Source organism: Cyprinodon variegatus, unplaced genomic scaffold (genome assembly GCF_000732505.1).
Source record: "Cyprinodon variegatus isolate N-32 unplaced genomic scaffold, C_variegatus-1.0 Scaffold545, whole genome shotgun sequence".
Lineage (NCBI taxonomy): Eukaryota > Metazoa > Chordata > Actinopteri > Cyprinodontiformes > Cyprinodontidae > Cyprinodon > Cyprinodon variegatus.
Genome location: NW_015150998.1, coordinates 172,144 through 195,737, shown reverse-complemented (window position 1 = coordinate 195,737; position 23,594 = coordinate 172,144). Strand labels below are relative to the sequence as shown.

Below are 23,594 nucleotides of genomic sequence, written 5' to 3'. Positions count from 1 at the left end.
TATTAAACCTTTCTAATTGTTTTTTTTTTTTTTTTTTTTTTTTTTTTTTTGGGGGGGGGGGGGGCTGCTTTTATTTTCTGGGTGATTGATATTGGTTTCCGGTTCTGACGTAACGTCTCTCTCTAACTTGACTCTGCTCAGGCTGCTGCTCTCTGCAGCCCAGCTCCCTGCTCTGAAGTCCAGCCGCTGCAGCAGGGACATGATGGCTCGGTCCGGGCGGGAGGTGATGTGGGGTGAGCCCCGGGGCGGATCCACAGCTCCGTCCCGCTCACCCACGGCCCGGAGACAGAAAAATAAAATGACTCATCCAGTAACCTTCATCCTCAGTCAGGCCTCTTCGGGAATGACAGAGAGAGAGAGAGGGAGGGAGGGCAGCCATTGATCAGCAGCAGGATGCAGCACAGAGGATCAATGAAACAGGATGTGGAGTGTAAAAGCAAGTCAGACTCAGATAGCCATCCTCAGTCACACACACATCCAGACTTTGATCTAGTTCACTCACTAGTGAATATTAAAGTCTAACATTAAAACGCCAAGAAAATAAGATTTCTTATATCCTCTATAGAATATATGCTTTTGCATCCAATCCCCTTTACTGTGGTAGCACTTCATTTAGAGCAAGACCAAAAACCTTTTCCAGTCTCCTTCAGATTCTCATTTAAAACATCAGGTTTTAACTCCCATCAGTTCTCCTGTCACTGTTAAAGACAGAAATCCCACAGCATGATGCTACCATCACCATGCTTGACCCTGAGATCGGGTTAGCGGAAAAAAAATCGATACTCAAATACACAGTATACATACTGTGATTAGTGTTTGCATAGTTTTGCAACTGTTACTTTTACATTTCCAGATTTGCACGTTAAAATAAAAAAGTATTGCCAAATAGTTTTAAAAATGTGGTTGTTTTCTGTTTATTTGCTTACTTATTTAACCAGTAGAATCTGTATTCATTTGAGAAAGCATGTTTTTATGCTTAGACAGAAAAAGTTTTTAAAATATGAATACATATATTTTTATGTCTTTAATTGGCATTTTTTGAATCCCCATGGTATCAAAAAAGGTATCCATCATGTTGACCTGAGTTTATGACCCCATCCTCTTCGGCATGGTTGAGGTGTCCCACTGTATGTTTGGTGGAAAATATAAAGTAGAACGGTAATGCTTTCTTTTTCAGTACATCAATAACTATGCAATAACATGGTGATAACTTAGCAACTAACATATTACTAGATAAGAAACGTTTTATGGAGATTTTTGGTCAGTGCTGGTGCTTCAAATTTTAGGCCGACAAGGTAAAGTCAGACTTCTTAGATATCAAACCGTTATTACCAGTAACTCAGTCATTTCACCGACAGCAATCATGTGTCTAGTAATCTAGTAAAATGCAGTTTATTACTTGGCATAAACAGAAAACCAAACCTAGAAGACGGCAAGCCAATTTTCTTAACTAAACTCTTATTTATATGTAACTTGGGTTCAGTTATATGATTTATTAACCTGATCACAAGTTACAATTTACTCTGTAAAGTGTTGGTAGGTGGTGGCCAATAATAGAAACTTATGTTGCAACCTAATGGGAATTACCCACTAAAAGGGTCCATTGTTATATAGTAACATACAATTGTAATACCATGCAGGTAATTATCTGCATATATACCATAATTTTGCGATTATTACCAAATAAAGTTTTTCTTGTTACCAGGTAATATAGTGCGACTTGCTATCTTTTTAACATGTTATTACATCTTTATTGGTGTACTGTAAACAAAAGCGTTACCTGTATAACTACCACTGGTTTCTTTATCCTTGGATTTTTAGTTAAGGAAGATCTTGGTAGGTCTGTAGTTGTTTCATACTTGTAGTTGTTTCATACTGAGGGCAGATGCAGAACCAATATATATATATCTATGCTGAGGTTAAATTATACACAGGAGGATCTAAAATATTATTTACAGACCTAAGATGAACCACTTTATGCTAAAGGAAGCTTAACTTTTATTTTTGGTATTCAATTTTGAAAATCTGGATTGTTCACAATTTTTGTTCATAATATAAAAATCCAATCGAAAACATCAAGTGATAAAATGGATCAAAGTTACTCTTATAAGTTTATTAAAGTACTTACATTGTACTTAATTGCTTCATACATGTAGATACTATGGATGGCATTATGTTCTCTTTAGCTGATGTGAAAGTGCAATAAAAATAAGGAACAATAGCCCAAAAATTGTTTTTATTAAATCCATAACCCTCGTTACAATGTCAAGCACATCATCCACTTTACTTAAATCATCATTTAATAAAGAATCTCTTAAATACCAGCTGTGTTTCATCGCATAAAAAGCTTATTTCTGTAGAAGTTTTTAGCCATTTGTGACGAGAGCCTTATAGATGCCACAGTCGCACTTTCTACCAGAACCGTTTCTATATGAGGATTTCTGCAGATAGCAACGCTAAAGTGATTCACTTCTTTATAAGTGATGCACTGCACCTTAAATGGTTTCCCCACCAGAGGAAATGACCTTTGCAAGTCTGCAAAACTTAAAAAAAAAGAAAATGTATTAAAAAAAAAAACAAAACAAAAAAAAAACACCCAACTGATGAAGACAAATTCATCAGTTTGCTTCATTTTTGGATGCTTCATCAAAGTTCTCCACAAGATCTGGAAGACACAAAACAAAAATGTTAGCATTTCATATTAGCAGATGTAAACTAATAAAACAAAATCAACTCAATGCCTGAACTTGTTTAGCTAGCACTCCTACAAACAGATCTAATTTAAGATGCAATTGTCTGGATCTCTACCTGGTACATCATCGTCTTCCTCTTCCGCGTTCTCTTCTTTGACAGTTTTCAGCTCCATTGCTGCAGAAACATCATAAAAAAATATAATAAACAAACAGTTCTTGGATTATCTAACAAAACAAACTGCATACATTTCTGTAGCTTTTTGTCAATTTAACCATCTCTGTAGCTTGTGAAGAATCAAATCATGTAATCAGATTCTACTAAACAGCATTTGAAAGGATTTTTGTTCATATATCAGTTCTGACTTTTGCAAACTCTCACCTAGATCTGTTATGCAACCCTTCCAGAACTTTCCTAACTAATCCTTCATTTTTCCCCTCGCAGCTGAAGGTTTGCTAAATACTGCAGTAGAAATGTGTCACCAAAAAAATTTGCTAGAGCAAAAAATATCTTTAAAATTCACCCCAAACCAGCAGGTAAAGTCTGAGTCTTTTATGTGTTTGCTTGTGGAATAAGGGAAATGCTTCCCTCTCCACCTCTTAGTGGATTTTCCTTCAATTAAGAAGTAATAAGCCTCAGGTCCTGTTTTTAATCAGGAGTGTCATCTAATTCAGTTTTAAAAACCTGCTTGCAAGTTTTTCTTATTTCTTAAGATCACACTTTAATTTTTTTAATTACAATTTACTCTTGAATTTGATTAGTTTGGTCAGATTTAATGATTCCAGATTAGATTATTATTACTCTAACGTCCAAAGAAACAAGAGGCTTTCCTCAAAGAACAAAATTCTTGCCTTAAAAACATGGTGAAATGTGGTGTGCTTGAAGGCTGCGCAGTTTGCAGTCTTTTATACAAGAGCAAAACATTAAACAATTAAGGAGAGCAAGCAGAAAACGTGGTGCAACTCAACACTGAACGTCACCCTAAAACCAAGACCTCCAAGGTGAAACACAGCAGTGGTGGTAGCATGGTGTCATGAGCCTGCTACTCCTGCTGCACACAAATTCACCAGGAACTGGGCAGAATCTTGCAACCCAGCCGATGTCACTGCCAAAGATATAAGATCATGATAACCCAACCAGGGGGGTGTTTTAGCAGCATGCTCACATTGCCGTGGGAACTGCTCGGCCAGTTTGCGCAGGCTGCTGAGGCTGTCGGCTCCCAGCTGGCTCAGGATGCCCGGCAGCATCTCCGTCAGCTGTTTGGTCTCGGCGTGGCCTGTGATGGCGAAGGTGTTGGCCGACAGAGAAGCCTGAACTTTGGGGTTGTTGAAGTGAACCACCGTCCCATCGTCTTTTATCATATTCACCTTAAAAGGACAAACAGTTTAAATGAGAGAAGCCATACAACAGTACAACAGTCTCTACTCCAAAGAATTAGTTAGATTTGATTTCTCTTTTTCAAACAGTGTGTTAGCTGAAAGTCTGTGAGCTGAAAGTCCTTATAAAGTGGATATTAAAGGACAGGGGAAGACTTTACTCTGACTTTCATCTTCCCTTATGTCTTACGACACAACGCTTGATAAAAGATCCAGGAAGCGGAGACAAAACATATCTAAACAGTGAAAATTTGACGTCGGCTTTTCCTCCGACGGCTCACCTCCTCTATCCCTGCGATGTTGTTCACTGCCAGCTTCTTCAGCGAGCCCTGCAGCTTCTTATCATCAGCTGTCGCCGTTTTGTGAACAACCTTTTTCTTCCTGCGAGCAGTCCCCTGGGAGAAAGAAAAAAAACTGATTTAAATATCAAAAAAGGAGGATTAAATGAAAAAACGGAATCAGGAAAACTAGTGGCATCAGTTCAAGTCGCCTATCCTGACTTTAATGTCAGTTCTGTGTTTAAAACACCTCAGATTGGTCTTTTAAAGGTATAACTGAACCCTGGGGAGTATCTGTAGAACCTGTTTTAGATCCAATTAACCTTCCAGAGTTAGCAGTATTAACTTCATCTAAGCTTTCAAGTTTTACGTTAGATCCAGTTCCAACCAAGTAATTTAAAGGGAGTATTCCCACTAATTTCCTCCTCCATTTTAGATGTGATTAATTGATCCCTGTAACAGGGATACAAATCTAAAACTTCTACAGAAGCTGTAATTAAACCTTTACTTAAGATACGATCTCTCGATCTAAACAACTTTATCAATTATAGACATATTTTGTAACTTCTTTTCTTATGTACATATAGCAACAAAATTGTTGCTTACAGTGTGATGACTAAGAGCTTCAGTCAGGTTTTAGAGTTCATCACAGCACTGATGAAAGATCCTGATATTCTCATGGCCTCATATAATGGACTTGTATCTGGACTTGTCCTCCTATGCTTAGTTCAGATCAAATGCATTTTCAGCATCAAAAAAAGAGACTGCAAAGACTTGTCTTGGATGGTTGTACATTTAGAGGTGAGGCGCTCTGGATGTACGACGACCCTATGCAGTCAGTCAGTTCATCAGGATTATGATCCTATCGAAATGTTCTGTTCCCCCCAACCGCATACCGCTGGAGATGGCGCAGGGAGGCACTAGTGAGCTCTGAAGCTAGCAGGGCTTTCTGGGATTTCCTGTTGCAGTTTGCATCGGCTGAAAGTGAATTTAAGGCCTTTTTAGGGTTGTGGTAAAAACGGCAGGTAACAGGATATCAAATGGAACATCTTCCGCCAGTAGATGTTAATATTTTTAGTTAATAAAGGCAGTAAGAAAATGTTTTAGTGGATTAATAATGATCTTGCCCGCAGACAGCTGGACATAGGCACAGCATCCCTTGCGAACCCGCTTTGGATAAGCGAGACAGAAAATGATTGGATGGAAATGATCAGAGCTCACTCTCTTTTCCCTTATAAAAAAAAATAAAAAATGATACAGGTGATCACAATATTCTTTTAGAAAGGCTTAAACGGTCTGTAGGAATTAAGGAAACAGCACTAGGCTGGTTTAAATCTAATTTATCTGACAGATTTACATTTGTTCTCGTTAATGATTAACGGAGTGACAGGACCAATTCTCTATACTGTATAGATGCTCCCACTTGGTAAAAATATTAGACAGCATGGGGTTAATATAAATTGTTATGCTGATGATACTCAGCTACGTCTGTCTATAAATCCAAATGAAGCTAACCCATTACATAGACTAAAGGCAAGTCTTGAAGAAATAAAAACCCGGATGACTCTCATCTTTCTGCTCCTGAATGCAGACAAAACAGAAGTTATTGTCTTTGGACCAGAGTCTTTGAAAAAGAAGCTCATTAGTCAGTAACTTCATTTGGATGGGATTAAACTGATCTCAGATAATAAAGTTTGGTGTTATCTTTTATCAGGTTCATTTAAGTTCAGGTCTCTAGAATTTTTTCATTTCACTTCTGGAATTATGTGAGAATTAGAAATAGAAACCTTGATACTGAAAAACTAGTCAAGGCATTTTCTATGGCAATGCTGGAGTTTGGCTTATTGCGATTCTTAACCATAAGGAGGGCAGGAATCTTAGGGGGGTTTAAAACACTGCAGCAATGGTTCCAGACATTTATCGGCAGAGGTGAGAAGTAGGCCTAAGCGATAAACTGCTGTACCGTTTTGTCATACATTCAAAAAAAATAAAAGTAATTTTGCTGTTTTTTCTTTGTGCACTGATGGCTGCTATTTCCTCTGACGCTGCAGCATTTGGGGAATCACGTTACTCCATCGTTCCAGACAGAAGCGTAAACAAAGAGAATGGCGGACGCGCCCAGTGAAGAAGCGTCTAACCCAGCTGCAAACGCAATGACATCACTTAATCCTGTGGAGCTGAACGAGGGCAGAGATGAAGCTGAACGTGCAGAGAGGAAGCCGAGAGCACGTTTTCAGAGTTTAACGCGAGGCAGACCGGTTTTAAGCGAGGGTGTGCAAGTTTAAACGATGCACATTGTTCTCTCTGCACGCTCAGTTCGGTGGCACCAAAATTACAAAAGAACACGAAATGCAAAGTTTGTCTGAAAAGTTTTCTGGACTACCCAAAGTAACACATCCAACCTCCACCGTCTACAGCACAACCAAGCTGTTCGGTTCAAAGATGTGCAAAAGGCTCCCTTGCCTTTGAACAAAACTGTTTCCATGAGAGGAAACAGTTTTTCCTGGTCAATGAGACATTGTTGAATGTTTAAACCTGAATGGGTGCAAGACTTTAATATTTAATTGAAAGTAATAAGTAATGTGATTTATTAGTAAATAGATTATAAATAAACCACTTGCATTTCCTGCACATGCATTTATTTCTGATAGAGGAGCAGGAGCATTTATCGTTATCGAGGTAAAACTGCCCGAATTACCGTGATATTGATTTGAGGTCACATCGCTCAGCCCTAGTGCGAAGTAACTAGTTAAATTTACTTGAATAACTTTAACTTTATAGGAGTAGTTTCAATGCAGTTTCAATTTACACTTTAATAATGTTCAGTTATTTCTGACATGTTAAAAATATTCTCAAGTAATCTTTTCACTAACAGAAAAAGGATGATTTTTATCCCAAATAATGGAGACACAGCCAATATTATAAGTGGATGATGAAGTAGCGATACGACCAAAAAAAAAAAAAAAAGTTTTAAATTGTGTCATTCTTTAAACCATACAAGGTAAATTGAAAAACACAATTCACTTCAGATTTTTTTTTTATTTTTCTCATGATCCAAGTATAAAGTTGAGGTAATAGTATAATTCTTTTGAAAAAATATTGTTCATTTGGTCATAAATAGGGCTGGGTATTTTCGCCCAAGTCCTGAATCGATTCGATTTTGATTCATACAGTTCTGAATCGATTAATTTCGATTCGATCTGTTTTTACAGTAATGAAAGAGGTTCAACTGTGTTTCAAAATACTCATGCAATTTATTTTTTCCTGTCATATTAAACACAAAGTGCAAACTCGTAAATGAGACAGTTTAAACTTGAGATGTGAACAAAACTGTCTCAAAAGTGAAAAAGTGAAGCCTCACATGAACAAGCAGAGGTGACACAGCGGGGACACAGTAGACATGCATGAGCTGCATTATCTCCGCTGCACAAACCATATTAGCAGTGTTGTCTCTAACAACTACAGGGTGTTTGCTGGTCAGCCCCCATTAGTTTAATGTCTTCAGTCAACCTATTTGCTATATTTGCAGCTGTCTGGCTTGAAGTCATCTTGATGGTCTGTAGCACGAGATGCAAGGCGCCACTCGTTATCAATGTAGTGGGAAGTCACCTTAATGTCACATATCCAGCACATAATCTTTAGCTGTTTTAAATCCACAATGGTTCCAGATTTCAGTTGGGACAGCTTGCTGAGAGGTGTGTTACTTGGGTCGGCATTTACACACGCCTGCTTGAATGTAACACGCGCGCAACTATAAAACTAAACGATCTCATTCCTTACACATCGATTTTGCAAAAATCTAAAGGAATCCAACCATTAATCATTGAATGGATTTTTTTTACCCAGCCCTAGTCATAAATCATTATGCTTAGTTAAGTCCTTGTAGAAATCTGCCTCAATGCCAACAATTTACTTTTATATTATCTTTATTAGCACTTTTGGTGCCAGCAATGAATCCAAACAAGAAATGAAGAAGCATTTCAGTACAGGGCACTGGAAGCAAACACTTTCACCACAGAAATAAAAAATATTGCCCCCTAGTGTGAAGCTAAAAATCTCACAGAGAACTGAGACAAAAGCCCCAGGGGCCCCAGATGGAGGGGCCAATGTTCTGTCTGACAATAGAAATGCTGAGGTCAGACCTGGCAGGTGGAAAATACCAACACACTTCTTAACATGTTGGATTAAAAACCCGAGCAATCTAAGCAAATGGGAGATGTAAAGTGGAAATCCGTACCTTTCCTCCTATTCGGACCTGAGCTTGAAGTTTGGCAAGCTTCTCTTGATTCATAGTGATCTGGAAAACAAAACGAGCTGAATCCAAACCAGAGCAGCAGAGATGCAGCTGGCGACGGATGAACAAATAATAAGAATAACAGCAACAACATGAAAACAAATGTACTAAAACTTAATTAAAAACCTAACAATTCTATAGAGTGCCAAACAAATAAATAAACATAGATTTTTATTATTTTTATTAGACGTTACCATTTTTAAATAGCATGTGTCCTATCAGGCTAACTGATTTGCTGAAACAGCTTCATTAGGCTAATACTAGCTATGGGGCTAAAGTCACAACATAGAATCATTTCACTTAAACAAATATTGACTTTACAATAGTTTACCATAGCATTTACACTTTAAAAGAGTCTCGTGGGATGTTTTAACTAGTTTAAACAGTTTATTTACCTGCAATAAGGGATTCTGAGTATGCTGAAGCGATCGCTACAAATGAAATAGCATGGGCTGTGGAGCGTAGTAAAGTTAGCAGAAGGACAGCCAACTTCCAGTCCAGGTTTCTAGAATATAACTTCTATATTTTCTTTTTTTTTTAACTATCATCAATTTATGGGTTTTATTTTTTCAAATAAATGAAACTAAGCTATTTGGGATATATCTTATAACCAAACGATTTGAGCAGGGTTAAATAACAGTTTTTATTTCTCAATTAGGGCTTTTAATATTAACTTTTTGGATGTATTTCCGGTTTTACAATTGTATTTTCTCGTCTAACTTGACCGACAGTAGCATAGAAAAGCACGCGGTTGTGTGGATGTACTATCACGTGGGCTTTCCGCAGAAGGAGGAAAAAACGCTGTTGGCCAATAGGAAGCAAGTACCGCACGTCTATTATTATCAAGGGGCGGGTGCCTAACTTTTATGGTGCCTTCAATACATACTGAATAATCGGAATTCCAAACCCTAGGTCGGAAGATACAAACCAGGTCACATCAAATTTGAAAGGATAATAGCGTTTGTTTGTTTTTTTACAGTTGGAAAGTTGGCAAAAATAGAATTGTGTCTTTGCATTTCTGTCAGTTTTGCAATATTAATCGATGAAACACTCATCATTGTGCAAAAACCGTCCATTAAAATATAACACAAGCTAAGCTGGAGTAAATGCATATTAAACCTACTCACCGACCACAAAAATGAAGAAATCCCACTGGTTTTATAATTATGAATGAAAAAAAAAACAATGACGTATTTTTTAGCTTTGCTTTCCTATTCCCGAGGTAACCCCAACGCCGTACTAACGCAATTAATTTTATTTTGAAATATTGCGGTTGGACATCCGGGTTGCCAGCGCTCACGTTCCCTACTTGTTAGCTACGGCTGTGGGAGAACAAATACGGCCAAAATGCAAATATCTATAGTCAACCTCGTTGTTTTCTCTTTGCTGCAGGTTTTACTTTCTTTTTCGTGTTTTCAAGAAGTTGTTGAAGCAGCAAGTGGAAGAGGTGAGTTTATATTTGCCGTAAAACTGGTTTAAGTTGACATTGTGCTCATTGAAAGTGCTCTACAGAGGAGGACGCTTGTTTTTGTGTTCACATCCAGGGTCCCATTGTGTGACTTCTCGAAGCCTTTTCAAAACATGTGTCCGTTAATCAAAGGCAAATAGTCTAGTATTTCTGGTTCGCCCGGTTTTACTGTTAGCGTAAATTAAACTAAACTGTCGTAATATGGGCTTGACTGAAGAACAAATGCATTACAGGACATTACTCATAATCATGGTTATATATTCACCAACATTTTAGTTCAAACTGACTTTTTCAGTTAAACAACTCCCATACACTTGAAAGCTACTTGGTAAAAGCCATTTGAATATTTGATGTACTTCTCTGCCTAATAACGAGCATTAGATGGTTGCAGAGAGGAATGGCTGCACTTTCATGCATTAAGAAAGGATATGCAGTAGATTTGAGAGAAAGGAGGGAAATGAGGCAGGACTGAACGATTTTTCTGGAAATCTAAATTGCAATTTTCAACGATTAGGATTTTATTTCGAGTTTCTTCTTCAATAAGCATTGAGATGTTTTTTCTCCAGGGTTTCAGTTTTTTATGTTCTTGAAAGCTTGCTGCATCAATAGAAATAATCCTAACACTTGTCTGCAGTACATTGTTGCAGAACTTTACTGTAACCTTTGTGTGAAAACTTTTTGCATACTGCAGCCATTCTAACCCAAAGAGCTGATGTGTCTTACACTGTCTTAAATGCAATCTGACCAAATATGAGGACTTCTGCGATTTATGAAATTGCATCTGGTTAAATGGTGGTTATATTGCAAATGTAACTAATATCCAGCCCTACAATGGGTGTGGTTTACTTTATATGTGATTTACAAAATACAGTTCATATACTGAAAATGTCTCCCTAAAGTTTGAAAGTTTCTTTTTAGCTTTAAAAAAACAAAACAAAACATGCAGCAGACAGCAGCAATAGCTCTATTTTTGACTTGATCTAGCAAACAGACAACTTAAAATGGTAACATTTGGCCTAGTTCACTTTCAGTGAGGTGGAGAGGGGTGAAAAAGAACAACAACAAAAAAAGCATAATGACAGCAACAAATCCCTCAAAATCTCTCCCTTCAGGGATTTACATCGAAATGCAGGTGAACACATAAGCTTTGTCTAAAAGGCAAACTCCTTTTTAAGAAAAAAAGCATCAGTTACCAGTAGCAATGGGTCTGTGATTGATTCCTTCCTGTAAGCCAAACACAGAGGCTCAGGGTCAAAGATTTGCTCTTTAGGGCATTAAACAAGAAGATTATACACAGGCATTGGCTCTGTTTTTGGCTCCATTCAGGAAAGAGATGGAGCTAAATGCAGTGTAACCAGGGCAGGAGTGTCCGTTGTTTTTATGATGGGAGAGAACAATTTGTAGAGGAAACATAACTTATCCGTAGTTTGTTCAGAAAAGCATTACAACTGAGTCCAGATGTTCTGTACCATGGAAGGTATCTTTGTGCCCATCCCTCTGGATTCAGTTTATTTTCTGTTCTGGACAGTTTATTAGAAAATGTCAAACATATCACTTTGCTTTTTTAAATCCTAACATTCCTATTATAGATTTAACTGAAAATGAAGTAAATTCTTGTTTCCAAGTGGGTTTTTAAAGTGTCTGCCTTGAAGACCATAGCCAGAAACTGATTCTACCAGAAAAAGCTCTGATATCTGAGATATATACTTTTTATTTAGTTTGTTAAAACACAAGTTACCACAACTTCACCTTTTTTTTTTTAGTCTGGTATTAAAGCAGAAGTCTTTAGGTTGGTGTTGTGACCTCAGGTGTTCAGACCTACCCTGCTGCATGTAAATATGACACCAGTTCTTTGTTCTGACAGGGTTTGGAGATAACATCCACTGGAGGACACTGGAAGATGGGAAGAAAGAGGCTGAGGCCAGGTAACTCTGCTTTCAGTTGAGCAAACATTAACCCTTGGTCTAAAAAGAGGAACACCACACCTTCATGTCAGCTGATAAACAATGACCAAGCTCACTGTGTACAAAAAGCTGTTACTCTGAGAAATGTTCATTTTCTGATTGCTTTGACAGCGGGCTACCAGTCATGGTCATCATCCACAAGAGCTGGTGTGGAGCCTGCAAAGGTAATTTACTGGAAAACATCTCCTAATAAATGAGACCTTGGTATAAATTCAAGCTCATAGAGATTCATGTAATTCATCTCAGCAGAGGCCTGAGGCCTGTAACATGAGGCAGGATTACTGTGTTTGCGAGACAAATAAGCCTCAACCCTGACTTTTTGGTACCACAAAGCTGGATTAGTTCTCAGCTAGGCTAGTCACCATGGTAACGGACTCTGAATGGTAAACCTGCTTCGGGACAGGCTAGCGATCCTGAATCCTAGAAAAAGCCCCACCCAGCAGCCAATCAGCTGTTTAGAAAACAAAACATCATCACAATAAAATAGCAGTTAAAACAAAACATTGAATAGTTTTACATTTATTCTATTTTTCCTCCTTTTTGACACAGCAGCCTTGTACTATTCTGCATTTGTTTTCTCCTGTATAATGTCCTCATAAATGCTGGCATTCACTTGTTTCTTATATAATTGTTATATGAATCTAAATTAAAAAAAAGAAAAAACATACCTATAAGAAAATAAAAATCAGAGCACTAATTGTGAGAAGATCCTTTACATGATCGCTATAAGGATATGAGCCATGCAGGTTTTCATTTGTATGGTATTGGTAAACTGCCAGGTAAAGAAAAAACACTAAGAAGAAGGCTGTAAAGTTTCTGTGAAATGGAACATTGGTCATAAAAAGGAGAGGTGAAACGGAAATGCCACAAAGTTTCATTGAAGTAGAAAATGCATTTATACATTTGTGTATATTTTGGGCTGCATTTGAGGACTTTCACACTTTAAAAGCAGAGCAGATTTTCAACTCAAACATCTGGATGACTTTCAGACTGATCACTTCTTTTATTGATATGATGCAATTGTGGCATCAGCTTCCAGCTTTATTGGAGCCCAAACGTTATGAAAAAGTCCAACTAAACAGATGAAATGATGGTTTTTCTGTAGGATTTTTATCTCCTAAGTCCTTTTCACTCCCGAGGGGATCGTAATTAAGTATACAGTGATTGGGTAACTGGCAGCTTTAAATGTCACTGATGTTTAAGTTGCGTATTTATGTCGTCTGCAATCTTTTGGTAGTCATTTGAAATCTCATTCATGCTGCCACTGTGTTTGACTTTTCATTGATACTATTTTCTCTGTATTTCTGTAAGAGGAGTTTTTGTTCCTCACTGGAAAAATATGGCGATCTCGCTTCTGCGCTCATGGTTGTGATTGGTCTTGAACCCGCTCCTTTATATGTGCAGGATCACAGATTCATGATCAGTTCATGCTGGGTTGAGTTAGTGAGTCGTGGTACAGCTGATCCTGATTGGCAAGGTGGATTGGTTAAACTGGATAGGCTGGAAGTAATCCTGCTACGCTGAGCTCAGGATGGTAGCTTCTGAAGTCGGGCAATAATGCAGCAGGGAATTAATGAACTGGCTATAAAGAGGAATATATGAGGTCTTTTTTTGTTTTTATGTTGATCTCTCAAGTTTAGCAAGACCAGGAAAGAGGCAGTTTTAAGTTATCATTTATTGAATAATCATCTGTTGATTCACAATCTGTTTGTTAGATCCTCATGCATATAACATGGGAAAACATTTTCTCTAAATATTGCTGCTTTAGTAGAACAAGACCTTAAAAGGTGCTTTCTCAGAGTTCTGAACCTGAGGGACTTTCAACCTGTGGGATACATCTACAAAGATTTGTTAGCAGCTGAAGGTCCTTTAATTGTCTCAGCTCAGGAAGGAGATGTAACCAAACATATAAGCTAAAACTGCACAGTTTATGTAAGAAATATTTTTATTAGTGGCTCTATTTCTGGAAAAGGAAAAGCTTAACACAGCTGGTAATACTTTCAAAGGGAGACAGGAAGTGTAGAGTTGATGGCAACCACAGCTTTCATTGGTACTCTGCCAGAGGTACTTTCTGAAATAAAATAAAATAAAAAAACACAGAGGGGATGGTTGGGAATACTTTCTCTGCTCGGAGTGCACCATTAATGTCAATATTTGCTTCATCAGTGAATCCATTCAGGAAAAGTAGACAGCCGAAACACAGAAACCTTACCAGGAACACTTTCTGAGGAGCACAGAAATGACAGCAGCTTCAGCTCATTCACTGACTTTGTTCAGAAGAGCACAACACAGGAACACACATGTTGGCAAAAAAAATATGTAACCCTTATTATATTTAGGGATTCATTCAGGGTTAATAAAAAATAAATAAAAATTGAAATGGAAGCAAAAGCCTAAAAAGAAACAGGATGTTTGGAAAATGCCAGATTAGAATGATCTGAAAGGTTAAGTATTGGAAATTTTTTCTAAATGTGGTATAACACGTTTTAGGGCTTCAATTGAGAACTTTCAAATATTTTAACGAAATAACTTTTTTCTTTAACACCTCTGTTGTATTTTCAGCTCTAAAGCCCAAATTTGCTGAATCCAAGGAGATCTCTGAACTGGCACACAACTTTATAATGGTGAACCTGGAGGTAAGGAGCTGCTGCACTATCTCTCAATATGTTAGACCTCCATCTTTTATTATTATTTTAGTCTCACCTAGTCAGAATTGTCTCACAATTTCCTCCACTAACCAGTGCTCAAACTCCATGTATTCAGTCTGCAAATGTTTATTGTATTTACACAGGATGAAGAGGAGCCAAAGGATGAAGCCTTCAGCCCAGATGGTGGCTACATTCCTCGGATTCTCTTCCTCGGTACGAAAAGCCCGCTGACTGGGGCGGCCCACTGGATTCCTGTGGGGGGGTGGCTGTAGTTATCATCAGGTTTAGAAGCGAAGATATTTCAAACATGTTCTGACAACAGCACATAGATATTCTCTATAGTACCTGATGATACTGATAACTGGAGCTGAGATTCGGTAAACACTGCAGGCCCCAATAATGTTGATGTTCCAACAATGTTTGCAGTCAGTGGTCGGATGTCTGTCTGAATATTTCAGGAAATATTTGCAAAGATCGTTTATTTTTTTAACAGCTGAGCCAGACGAGAAATAAAACTGTTATGAAAACAGATTTCATCTCTACTAACTGTTCAGTAAGGGGGGAAAAAACCCTTAGTTATAATCAGTGATCCATTATATCTGTTGACCAGAATCTATTCTATTTGAACAACCTTATGGTTTTTAGGTCATAAGCTAGCCTCAAATGAGATTTTGCTCCTTCTAGTTTAAGTTTTAACCAGCGAAGCTGGATCAGCTTCTGACCTCCTGTTGATTATCGCTTTGTTTGCTCCAATGGCTAATATTTGTAGCAAGTAAATGGCAACTGTTATACAAGAAGTTTAGAGCCAGTTGTGGTCCATAACGATTGGTTCTTGATGCTCTCTGCCTCATATTTTCCTAATACTGAGGAGGTTATATATTTGAAGCGAACTGAGCTTAAAATGCCAGCTGAAGGATTCTACCTACTGCTTACTTGCAGGCCAGTTTTTTTTTAATACTTAAGGTGAAATATTTATATATTCAAATCTTCTTGCCTAATTATGAATTAAGTTAGTTTTTAGAGCAAATGGCCCATTTTTAGAGCTACTAAACTCCTTGTAATAATTACTGAGTTCACTATCATTTGAGTAATTGTTTCAACCTGGTATTTAAGAAACCTTTATACATTTGGTTTTTCTTCTAATTTAAGCTATTATATCTAAAATCAAAGTGGTCTATTTTTTTTTTTTCCTTACAATGTCTTTAAGACATTTTTAAGGTAGTAAAGGTGTTTTTTTCTCTTTCAAATTGCACTAGTACATTTTTATTCTTTTATTTAAATTATTTTGGAAATTTAATTGCCATTTTATTATTATATTGTAGCTATAGTTTCCGTAACTGTTTAGTAGCTTAGTTGTTTTCTTTGCTAAGTGAATGCAACACTCTGGATGAGTCAGAATAGTTTTTTTTGTATTGTTTTGTTTTCTTATATCTGTGAATGAAGAAAGCTCATGGTTTGGTTTCAGTTTTTTATCATCTATTTGATGTTTAAAGAAGAGTTAAGGATTAACTTGGATCAAGCAATGAAAATAGAGCAGTCTGTGAAATGGCTGAACTTGCAAGCTTGTGTTTATATTCCAGGTTAGAATAAAGAAAGTTTTCTCTGTGACTTTTCTTCTGCTCCCAGATCCCAGCGGCAAAGTTCATCCAGAAATCACCAACAGAAACGGGAATCCCAATTACAAGTACTTTTACAGCACAGCAGAACAAGGTAACACTCCAGATTTAACAGCTTCTCTGTGGTGCAAACATATTCAGTAAATGTATTTTCTATGTTTCAAGCAATCAAAATTTATTTAAACTTTAAAAATGTTGATCAGTGGGTCTGTAGGGTTTCTTTGTGGTTTTCTCTGCATTTTAGGAGCTTTATTTTCCACTCTTTTCTCTGTAATCCTTCTAGCGGAACCACTCAGATTATTCTGTAATATTGGCTTCAAATAGCTTGAAAATTAGAGGTAAAAAAATAATGCAATGGTTGAATAGAATTTATTGGAGGAAACATTAAACTCATCCAGGGACATGAGAGATGTAATTAACCATTTGCTCTGTACCTTAAATAGCTTTAAACTTATTATATCTGGTCTCATTGGAACCAAAAACACCAGAAGCTCAAAGGGGGAACAGGAAGAAAAAGCTTGAAGCCTCCTGTTTGTAGTTTTATAAATGTTACATGGAGAATACTGCATACATGTTTGAGCAGATGAGACTAAGGTTTAACTTTTTGCTGTAGTGCTACAGTCTTAGCTTATGTACCTGAATTATTTGGCTCACTAGCATGCAGTCAAGCTCTACAGAGCTCTGCTAACGAGCTAGTATTTGAGTATTGGAGACCACCCGTTCAGAAGCAGAATGAAACCTACCTAAGACTGCATTTTACACTGAAACAGGTTGGTGGCAGCATCATGGTGTGGGATACTAGTTTTCTCCTTTAGCAGAGCTGGTCGAAGTTGATGATGGAGTTCAACACAGGAAACCCCATTCAAAGTGTGGACCCAAATCTGATTTAGAATATTTAGTTAAACCGTACAATTTATCTACAGATGTTCTACATCCAATCAGGATGAGCAGGTTGGATTTTCCAGCTGATTAAAGCTGGTTGATACAGTGGGGCAAAAAAGTATTTAGTCAGCCACCAATAGTGCAAGTTCTCCCACTTAAAAAGATGAGAGAGGCCGGTAATTTTCATCATAGATATACCTCAACTATGAGAGACAAAATGAGAAAAAAAAATCCAGAAAATCACATTGTCTGATATATTTGTGTGAAACTGCTTCCGGTTGATTGCAAAGCCGTATGTTCAGAAAAAGCTAGAGAATGGGGGGGGGGGAATGCCAATTTCAACAAAAGTGGCTGGAAAACGAGGAATTCGAGACATGGCTGCAGCCTGTCGACGGGTACCTGTTGGTGGCAATTAAATTATTAAATTAGAGTTAAGTTAGAGTTATTCATTCCTGTATAAACCCTGTAAAATGATTTCAGTCAAATTTGGCCTTTTAGAAAACAGACCGTTATATCAAGCCGTTTGAAGAGCTTTCTTTGCTGATCTGTTTTCTTCCTTTGGCTCCTCTCTGTTTCTCAGTGCTGTCTGGTATGAAGGAGGCACAGGAGAAGTTGACCGGTGATGCCTTTAAACAAGGCCACACAGGAGACGAGCTGTGAGGAGTGGAAATAAAGAGGAGAGAGGGGGGCTCCATCAACGCTGCAAGGGCTACACTTCCTCTACATGAGCTGCTGAGATCCTTCCATCAAGTCCCTTCTAATATTTATACATCCAACGGTAGAAAGTAGGTTTAGTCTCAGATGATTTTTAAACCCACGGGTGCATGAGTGTTCCTTTCCGTCCTGCATGGTTTTCCCAGCTCTGCAATCGTATTTCTTTTTTAATCATGAATGTTTCTAAGTTACTCTTTACTAAATGTCAAAGCATTTTACTGTATTTTCTGTCAGTAGAGGATATAAGCGACTCTAGTTCGTCTTGTTAACGTTCATTTATTGTTAGATTCCAGCTGTGAATACTGTTTAATGCATTGAATTTTTGTTTTTTGTTTCTTTGACATATAAGGTACAGGTACAGAAACGGACAAATTAGCCATGTTATTTATGCTAATGAAGAAATCAGCATTTGATCTGTAAATTAGTCATTATTTGAAAGTAAGGCCTAGATTCATGGGGTAATTTAACATTTTTCCTAAAGAGAGAAAATCTCAGGAAAACTGAAAGTTTTTTTAAACTGGAAGTAAAACAGTTTAATTCGGTCAAATCTGATTTAAGAGATCAAGCAGTTTCGTTGGGATTTTTAAATCATTGTTTCAATTCTGTGTTAGAAACATTTGGTGTTTTGGAAAACATGGTGGATGGCCCTGGAGGCTCGAGCTCTGGGCCCTGGAGGCTCGAGCTCTGGGCCCTCAGGTGTAGGTGGTCTGCAGGTTTTAGACACGTTCCTGTTGCAGCACTACTGGGTTAATAAACAGAACTGGTTTTAGGTTCTGATCCAATCCAAGTATCGCAATTCAAATCTGACTTCTCCGTTTTTTGTAGGCCAAATATTTTTTTTTTTCCGTCTGAAATTGGAAAGTTTATCTGCAGAGAAAATGCTTCCGACTGGATGTTACTGTATGCAGATTATTAATGTAATATTAACTAACATACACTGCAAAGCTTTTAGGTTTAAAGTTTGTTTTAAATACTAAAGTATATGAATACAGTTTGTTTTAGTAGTGCATTTTGTGCCAATACTTTAAGTTGTATAATATTCACCTGATGAATGATCCTTTATTTTGCCTGATATTCTATTTTTTTTTTGGAGCATCATGAGCTAAAATATCAATTCGTTGAGCCTGGATTGTGAACCATTTTTAAAAGTGGAGATCCAATCTCTAAATTGGGTCAACTAGACATCTATAGAACTGTGAAAAGCAGAGACATGTTTAAAAACATGACCGTCTCCTCACCAGGACTGAAAAAAACAAAAGGCTGCATTAAATTGAGAGAATTTGTTTAGTTTCCCTGTTAAAGATGCTTTTGATCCACTCCTGACATTTAAAAACTACCAGGGAAAAAACAGAAAAGACTGTTAAGCCAAAGATGAGCTGCATTTTAATGGAAATGAAGTGCTAACTATTATTTGTTGGAAGAAGCTTGTCTCTTTCTGGTTCTTCAAGTCAAATATTTTAACAGCTTCAGTGACGTGCTTCCAGAGATGATCTACTGTAATTTACCAGCCCATTCGCCATGTACATACAGACATTAAACCCAGTTTTTTAATTTCTTTGAATCCTATATAATCCTGCCGTGTACAAGCTTTGCCGTTTTGTTTCTGATGCATGTGAGGGAAAAATCAAGTCTTTTTTTACTCTTAAAAGGAAACAAAAGCCGACTTCATGTCTTGATGTATTTTATACACGTGCCAAATAAAGGTTTGTTGTACAGAGTCATTTTGAGGCTGGTGTATTAAAGACAATTGAAACCATTACAATATGTCACTTTTTTATTGAAATGCAACAACAGTGATCCCTTATGGTTGATGGCCTACATGGCTATGGACAATCCTAGATCTATAAGCCTCTTCATTATAACCACAACTTTGTGGGTTTTTTATAAGACAATAATTCACATGAAAAGTTCAAAACGAATCTAAATATAACCATTAGACTAAAACACAGTAAAATCATGAGGAAGGTCCGTCATCGACATGGCAACAGCCATTTAAACAGAAAATGCTCAACAGATAGGAGCCGAGAAATGATCCCAAGTCATCTGCTACTGGATGCGACTACTAGAAAGATGGAAGTGAATCTATATAATTATTCTAATTACACAATGCTGCTGTAAAATCAGCAACATTCTTATATATTTAAAAAAAATTCTATAAAAAGATGTGCCGCACATTTGTTTATCCAAATATAAACAACTAGAAAATAGATTCGGAGTATGAAACAGGGAATTTAAGGTTAGGAAGGTGCAATTTGTAGCTGCTGTGATGAACGTCTCAGTTAAGGGGGGGGCTGTCCAAGAACTTTATGCCACATCTGGACTCGATACTCAACCTTGTGCACACTGGAGGCAGGTCAAGTGTCCGAAAATGGATTCCTGATAACTTAACACGTTAAATAATTTGTCTATGTCAACACGCCAGCCTGCCTGTTTGTCCAGTCGGCTTCAGAGAGGTGAGGTGGGAGAGGAGCGTGTGGGGGGGTGGGGGCAGCAGAAAACCTAAAGTCTCCCCTGCTTGGCGTCTCCGATAGCCCCCCACACGTCAAAGACAAACTCGTCAGGGAAGGCGAAGTCTCCGAGGGTCTCGTCCAGAGCCATGGCGAACTCGTCTGGGTTCTTCTTGTCCCGGCCGACTTCTACCATTGTAGCGGCTAGAGAGAAAAGGAAAGAAATAACAGTTGTTCTCTTCTGACTAATGGACTGATAATATCAGCAAAACGATTCTGTATCGTTAAACATTCTCTCCTATTGGGTTTGCTGCCTTCACAATGCTGTGACATATATATTTTTAAATACATATACACACATCACCATTTAAACTTTCTTTTTTGAAATGACCATTATTTGATTTTATCAGGTAGTCGCTAGTGGTCAGTCGATGGATTTCATGCATCCTCTCCTTCCTGTAGCAGAGATGAATTAGGGAAGTCTATAACTGTCTTGCCCAAGTAGCAGCTCAGGATAATATTTGGATCCAACATGTTTCTCTTCTCTACCACAACAAAAGCATTTGAACACAATATGCTGGTAATTTCCACTTTATGTGTGGTAAGGATCATGTTTACCAGACCACATGAAGGCAGCATACGTTTCCACCCTCAGCTCCTACATGAGCTTTGAAGTCTGGGTGAACAAGATCCTGCAGGTAATAGGCTAAAATGAGCTTCCTCTGTAGGGTGGCTGAAGAGCTCTGGAGTAGAGCTTTTGCTTCTCCACATCATCAGCAAAGCCTCCTTAGTTCTTCTCCTTTGGAGGTTTTCAAGGTTCATCCCACTGGAAGGAAACCTAGGAAAGATCCGGGACCTGCTGGAGGGACTAAAAATCCTGTCTGACCGGAGAACAGCTTGGGATTCCCAGTAAGCTGGAGGAGACGGGCGGACAGATGAGATTTCTGTTAATGTTCATGACCAACTGAACATAAAACAAATGCAAGAAAATTACTTAAAATCACTAAAAACAAAGAAAGTTTTGTTTTTGAAGAGACCTATCAACCTTCAGAGAGGCGTATGTCCTTTCCATCATGTAGAATCAAAGACTTTGTCCAAAGATCCGCCCTAATCCCTATATAGGGCACTATACACTGGTTAAGCCATATTACATGAGGGGACTCAAAATTTCCCATAATGCACCTTGAAAAATAGTGATCATCCATGGTCACTAGATGAGCAGATATATCCTAGAACGCTTTGAAAGAGCTCTCCTTGCAAAGCACCATGGGATTTGTTGTGTGCCAAGAAAGAACAAAGATGGCGCAGGCACTGTGTGTTGAGGCGGAGTCACGTGACCATCGGGGAGCGAAAAGCAGTGATCATCTGTCCACGGGTCAGTTAACTCAGTTCAATATAAAGTCCCGCTCTAAATGCTGATTGGGGGGTGAGGGCGGACGTTCGGATGCAGCCAGAGCCTGGTATGGACTCCTTTTTATGACATCACTGCATTCGTTCTAATATCATGAACTGCATCCATTGATGTTAATAAACTTACCGAGCTCGGTGTCTCTGATCCCCATGTAGCTCTCCAGGAGGTCATCTACTTTCTTTATTGCTTTCTCATCAAACTCTGTCGGCTGCAAAACAAAAGGTTCCGAATCTTTGGTCAAGTTTTTTTAAACACAAAAGTAAACTCAAGCTATTGCTTTTTTTATGTTTATGTTTATGAAACTCCTATTTATGAAAGAGACCAGCTAAAAGTAAAAGCTTTCATAGCTAAAATACCATTCGATAAATGTTGTTTTTTTCAATTCTTCGTATAAATCAAAAAAAGAAAAATCACATACAACTAAATCTCACTTGAACTTTGGTCAAAATTAGGGTATTCTTCTTTCTTTCAAACATGTTATATTACCAGGAGTCCTGGCTTTTTAAAGACATGTAAAAAGCATTAAAATAAAGGTAATCTATTGCGGTAGCATAGTCTCACACTGCAATATGAAAAAAGGAAATACTCAGAAATAAGCTTTAACCAGCTATCTCGCGTTTGCCATCATCAACTCTTGGAAACATCAGGAAAAAGCATTAAATAAAAGTTAAATGGCTGGTGAATTTTTAAATATTACATGTAATTTTTAGGGTATTTTTTCCCTATTGAATACACATATCTAATTCTTACTGAATTTTCAGACTAGGATTATGCTGCTGCAATAAAATGATTTATTTCAAGGCTTTTCACACAGTTTTACCCAAATGCTTCTGGAGAGATGGAAACCTACATTTACAAGGAGATTCATTTTATTCTCATCAACCAAAGAAACTTTCCTGTTAGAAATTTTGGTTGCAGTTTCTACTCTATGTCATGCTTTGGAAAATCCTGTTATGTTATGTTAAACGAAAGAGGATTAAAATTACATTGTGAAGCACATATTTCACTGACAGAGATGATGTGGTGTTGAAAGTCAGTGTGACAGTCATCAGAGCGGCTAATCATTGGACTCAGGTTGAATAATTCAATGAGGCATTCACACTACAGCTCAGCTGTCATTAACTGACTGACAAAACTTTAATTATTCAGTGAATCACGCTGAATCATCCAATTACTGTGTTAGTGGTTATATAAGGATAAAATAAACAGAGAGAATCCTACCTCATCCTCCACTGTAGCTGGACCTTTGGAGCGAAGTCTCAAGGTGCTCCTTCCTGTGCCAATCTTATTTTCGCCACCCGGCTTGCCGCCCTTTGACCGCGGCTCAAGCATTTCTGTGAAAGGCATTACAGGAAAAACAAAACTGTATAATGCAAACTGCTTTCTTTGTCTGTGGCAACTATGCAAGTCATTGAATGCTAAACATCTTGTCACAATATTATCCTGATGTCTGTATTTATAAATCCCCTGAGAACAAAGCTGATGTTTTCTTGTTTCTGGTTTAGTGGTCCTTAAAATCCTATTTCTAGCCTAAAATACATAATCATATCTTTGAGGAATCCTTTCTATGACAAAAAAAAAAAAAGGTCATCTAAAATCCCTGCAATTAACAAATTACTTCACAAGGATATATTAGTATTTTTAAAATCTATTAAAATGCAATCCAGATTAAATTAGATACTGTTCTTGAAATATTTGAAGCAAATACAAAAAAAAAATAGTCCATCTAAATCTCTGTCAGCACATTTATATTTTTATATATATATATATATATATATATATATATATATATATATATATATATA

At 37.5% G+C, this 23,594-nt stretch overlaps 3 protein-coding genes across 4 annotated transcripts in view; 1 reads left to right on the top strand and 2 right to left on the bottom strand.

The window, feature by feature from the left end:
- Window positions 1-2,212: 2,212 nt before the first annotated feature.
- On the bottom strand, window positions 2,213-9,117 carry btf3l4 (basic transcription factor 3-like 4). Of its 2 annotated transcripts, none has more exons than XM_015391531.1 (6): window positions 9,035-9,117; window positions 8,583-8,642; window positions 4,349-4,462; window positions 3,857-4,058; window positions 2,809-2,868; window positions 2,213-2,665 (listed from the first exon to the last, which is right to left on the bottom strand). In XM_015391531.1, the coding sequence occupies exons 2-6, from the start codon at window positions 8,634-8,636 to the stop codon at window positions 2,619-2,621; spliced, it is 477 nt and encodes a 158-aa protein (XP_015247017.1). In that variant the 5' UTR covers window positions 8,637-8,642; window positions 9,035-9,117; the 3' UTR covers window positions 2,213-2,618. The 2 variants fall into 2 exon arrangements, with proteins under 2 accessions (XP_015247017.1, XP_015247016.1); XM_015391530.1 differs by having other exon boundaries at window positions 2,214-2,665; window positions 8,583-8,690; window positions 9,035-9,109.
- Window positions 9,118-9,901: 784 nt separating this feature from the next.
- txndc12 (thioredoxin domain containing 12 (endoplasmic reticulum)) lies at window positions 9,902-18,596 on the top strand. Its single transcript, XM_015391529.1, has 7 exons — window positions 9,902-10,086; window positions 11,972-12,032; window positions 12,183-12,235; window positions 14,634-14,707; window positions 14,863-14,932; window positions 16,346-16,429; window positions 17,798-18,596. The coding sequence occupies exons 1-7, from the start codon at window positions 9,987-9,989 to the stop codon at window positions 17,875-17,877; spliced, it is 522 nt and encodes a 173-aa protein (XP_015247015.1). The 5' UTR covers window positions 9,902-9,986; the 3' UTR covers window positions 17,878-18,596.
- Window positions 18,597-19,520: 924 nt separating this feature from the next.
- The window catches only part of gipc2 (GIPC PDZ domain containing family member 2), a 24,356-nt gene continuing 20,282 nt past the window's right edge, over window positions 19,521-23,594 (bottom strand). The window contains exons 4-6 of the mRNA XM_015391528.1: window positions 23,011-23,123; window positions 21,916-21,997; window positions 19,521-20,582 (exon numbers count right to left, since the gene is read on the bottom strand). Coding sequence (XP_015247014.1) covers window positions 20,431-20,582; window positions 21,916-21,997; window positions 23,011-23,123 — 347 coding nt within the window. The 3' untranslated portion in view covers window positions 19,521-20,430. The remainder of the gene's footprint in view (window positions 20,583-21,915; window positions 21,998-23,010; window positions 23,124-23,594) is intronic.